This window comes from Trypanosoma theileri, assembly GCF_002087225.1.
Source record: "Trypanosoma theileri isolate Edinburgh chromosome Unknown TM35_Tth_64_V1, whole genome shotgun sequence".
NCBI classification, from domain to species: Eukaryota; Euglenozoa; class Kinetoplastea; order Trypanosomatida; family Trypanosomatidae; genus Trypanosoma; species Trypanosoma theileri.
In genome coordinates this window covers 36,336-36,647 of record NW_021639906.1, presented here as the reverse complement: position 1 = coordinate 36,647, position 312 = coordinate 36,336, and the positions used below count along the sequence as shown (strand labels likewise).

Genomic DNA, 312 nt, shown 5'->3' with positions numbered 1-312 from the left:
GATGCGCCGTGTGATGTGTGTGTTGGCCGTTGTGCTGTGCTGCGCCTGCGGGTATACCATGGCGGCTGCTGCTACTGCTGTTAATGCTTTGCAGCAAAATGTGGTAAGGGAAAGGGGAAATCCTGATGAATGGAGTGATTTGTTTATAACGGCAACCGTTAATCATACGTGTACGACGAATCCTGAAGATACAGTTAATGGATTAAGTTGTAAGGAAAGGGGTTATCCTAAGAAGGCTGAACCTTTACCAACACCACAGGGGAACGGTGAACCAGGAGCCAATCTCAGTCCGGCATCACCTACAAAAGGACA

At 48.4% G+C, this 312-nt stretch overlaps 1 protein-coding gene across 1 annotated transcript; it reads left to right on the top strand.

Annotated features, from left to right (window-relative positions):
* Position 1: 1 nt before the first annotated feature.
* On the top strand, positions 2 to 310 carry TM35_000641150 (uncharacterized protein; the record flags this gene model as incomplete). The annotated part of the gene is made up of 1 exon (XM_029031056.1): positions 2 to 310. A coding segment is annotated over one exon (309 nt), but the record flags the coding sequence as incomplete, so codon positions are not given.
* Positions 311 to 312: the final 2 nt, after the last annotated feature.